This window comes from Nannospalax galili, unplaced genomic scaffold (assembly GCF_000622305.1).
Source record: "Nannospalax galili isolate Female #2095 unplaced genomic scaffold, S.galili_v1.0 scaffold593, whole genome shotgun sequence".
NCBI classification, from domain to species: domain Eukaryota; kingdom Metazoa; phylum Chordata; class Mammalia; order Rodentia; family Spalacidae; genus Nannospalax; species Nannospalax galili.
This window is the reverse complement of record NW_008332686.1, coordinates 1,047,124-1,048,769: the sequence shown is the minus strand read 5'-3', so window position 1 is coordinate 1,048,769 and position 1,646 is coordinate 1,047,124. Positions and strand designations below refer to the sequence as shown.

Genomic DNA, 1,646 nt, shown 5'->3' with positions numbered 1-1,646 from the left:
ACAAAATATTATGCCAGGGGTGATGGCTTATGCCTATAATTCCAGCACTCTGGAGGAAGAAACAGGCAAATTTTGGTGAGATCTAGACCAGCCTGGAGTACATAGTGAGTAAAACAAAATTTCATGGAATAAATATATGTATATAGAAAACAAATAAGCTATTTACTTGAATTATATTGCCTGCGAATGTGGTTTAAAGCTGATGAGTCTTCTGACTGTGTCTTTCACATCCTTGTTCCTAAGACTGTAGATGAGTGGGTTCAGCATAGGAATCATGACTGTGAACAGCAGAGTAGCTACTTTAACTAACAGCCATGAGTTTTTGGAGTTGGGAACACAGTAGAGAAGGAGAATGATCCCATGGAAGATGGTGATGGCAGTCAGGTGGGAGGAGCATGTAGAGAAGGCCTTTTGAAGTCCACCCTTAGAAGGCATCTTGATGAGAGTCACAACTATGAAGATATAGGAGGCCAAGATGATCAGGAGGCTGCAAGTCTCATTGAATATAGAAATTATTAAACATATTATTTGGCTAAAGGTCGAGTCAGAGCAGGACAAAGAGAGGATGGCAGAGTATTCACAGCCAAAGTGATTTATGATGTTAGATCCACAGTAAGAAAGTTGATAAAGAGAGTATGTGATAGTCAAGGAACACAGTCCACCCCACATATAAGGTCCGGCTATTAGTACAGCACAGAGCTTAGGAGACATTACAACTCTGTAAAGCAGGGGGTTACAAACAGCGACAAACCTGTCATAGGCCATCACTGCTAACATAAACATTTCTGTAATCACAAATGCACAAATAAAGAAAAACTGTGTCAAGCATCCTTTGAAGGAGATAGTCCTGTCTTCCACAATCAGGATATCTAACAGTTTGGGTGTAAACACACTAGAATAGCAGAGATCCAAAAATGAAAGGTGACTGAGGAAAAAGTACATGGGTGTGTGAAGCTTGGGATTGATCCTTCTTACCACGATGATGCCCATGTTACCGACCAGAGTGACTGTGTAAATGGCTAGAAATAAGAGGAAAAGGGGTGCCTGAAGGTGCGGGTACTCTGAGAAACCCATCAAGATGAATGTGGTCACAGAACTATGGTTTCTCAAGGGAAGTGCCATTTTCCTTCATTGAAGAAAACAAAATTAAAGAGAACATAATTTAGAGTAGAAGATTTTTCTGTGATAAAAAGTCAGCTAAAGACCCAATGAAAACAGTGAAAACAGGTGGTTCATTCAAAGCCATGTAACATCCTTCCATTCAGAATCGTACTTGTGCCATGTGCTAAATTTTTATGATGAAGCAATTAGTTTTGATCTTTTCAGTCATATGGTTTCTTTCCTAAAATCTGGAATGAAAAAGCAGCTCTTGTAAATAGTATTCTACTAACAAAGTACTCATAAATATACATGATATTTAGAATCCATAGTATTAACATAGTTTTATGACACATTAAAATCATAAAATCACTGAAGATTTCTTTAGTCACACAATTATGTCAGAAGAATACTTGGGGCAAAACACCCTTTTATTGATATTTTGAGACAAGGTATCCTTGTAGCTCCAGTTGCCTGGGACCTCTCTCTGAAGACCAGGCTTGCCTCAATTTTGCAGAGATCTGCCTGCCTCTGCCTACAAATGAATC

The 1,646-nt window shown here is 38.9% G+C and overlaps 1 protein-coding gene across 1 annotated transcript; it reads right to left on the bottom strand.

Annotated features, from left to right (window-relative positions):
* Positions 1 to 171: 171 nt before the first annotated feature.
* Positions 172 to 1,122, bottom strand: LOC103729616 (olfactory receptor 5D18-like). The gene has a single exon (XM_008827692.1). It carries the CDS (start codon positions 1,120 to 1,122, stop codon positions 172 to 174), a length of 951 nt encoding a protein of 316 aa, XP_008825914.1.
* Positions 1,123 to 1,646: the final 524 nt, after the last annotated feature.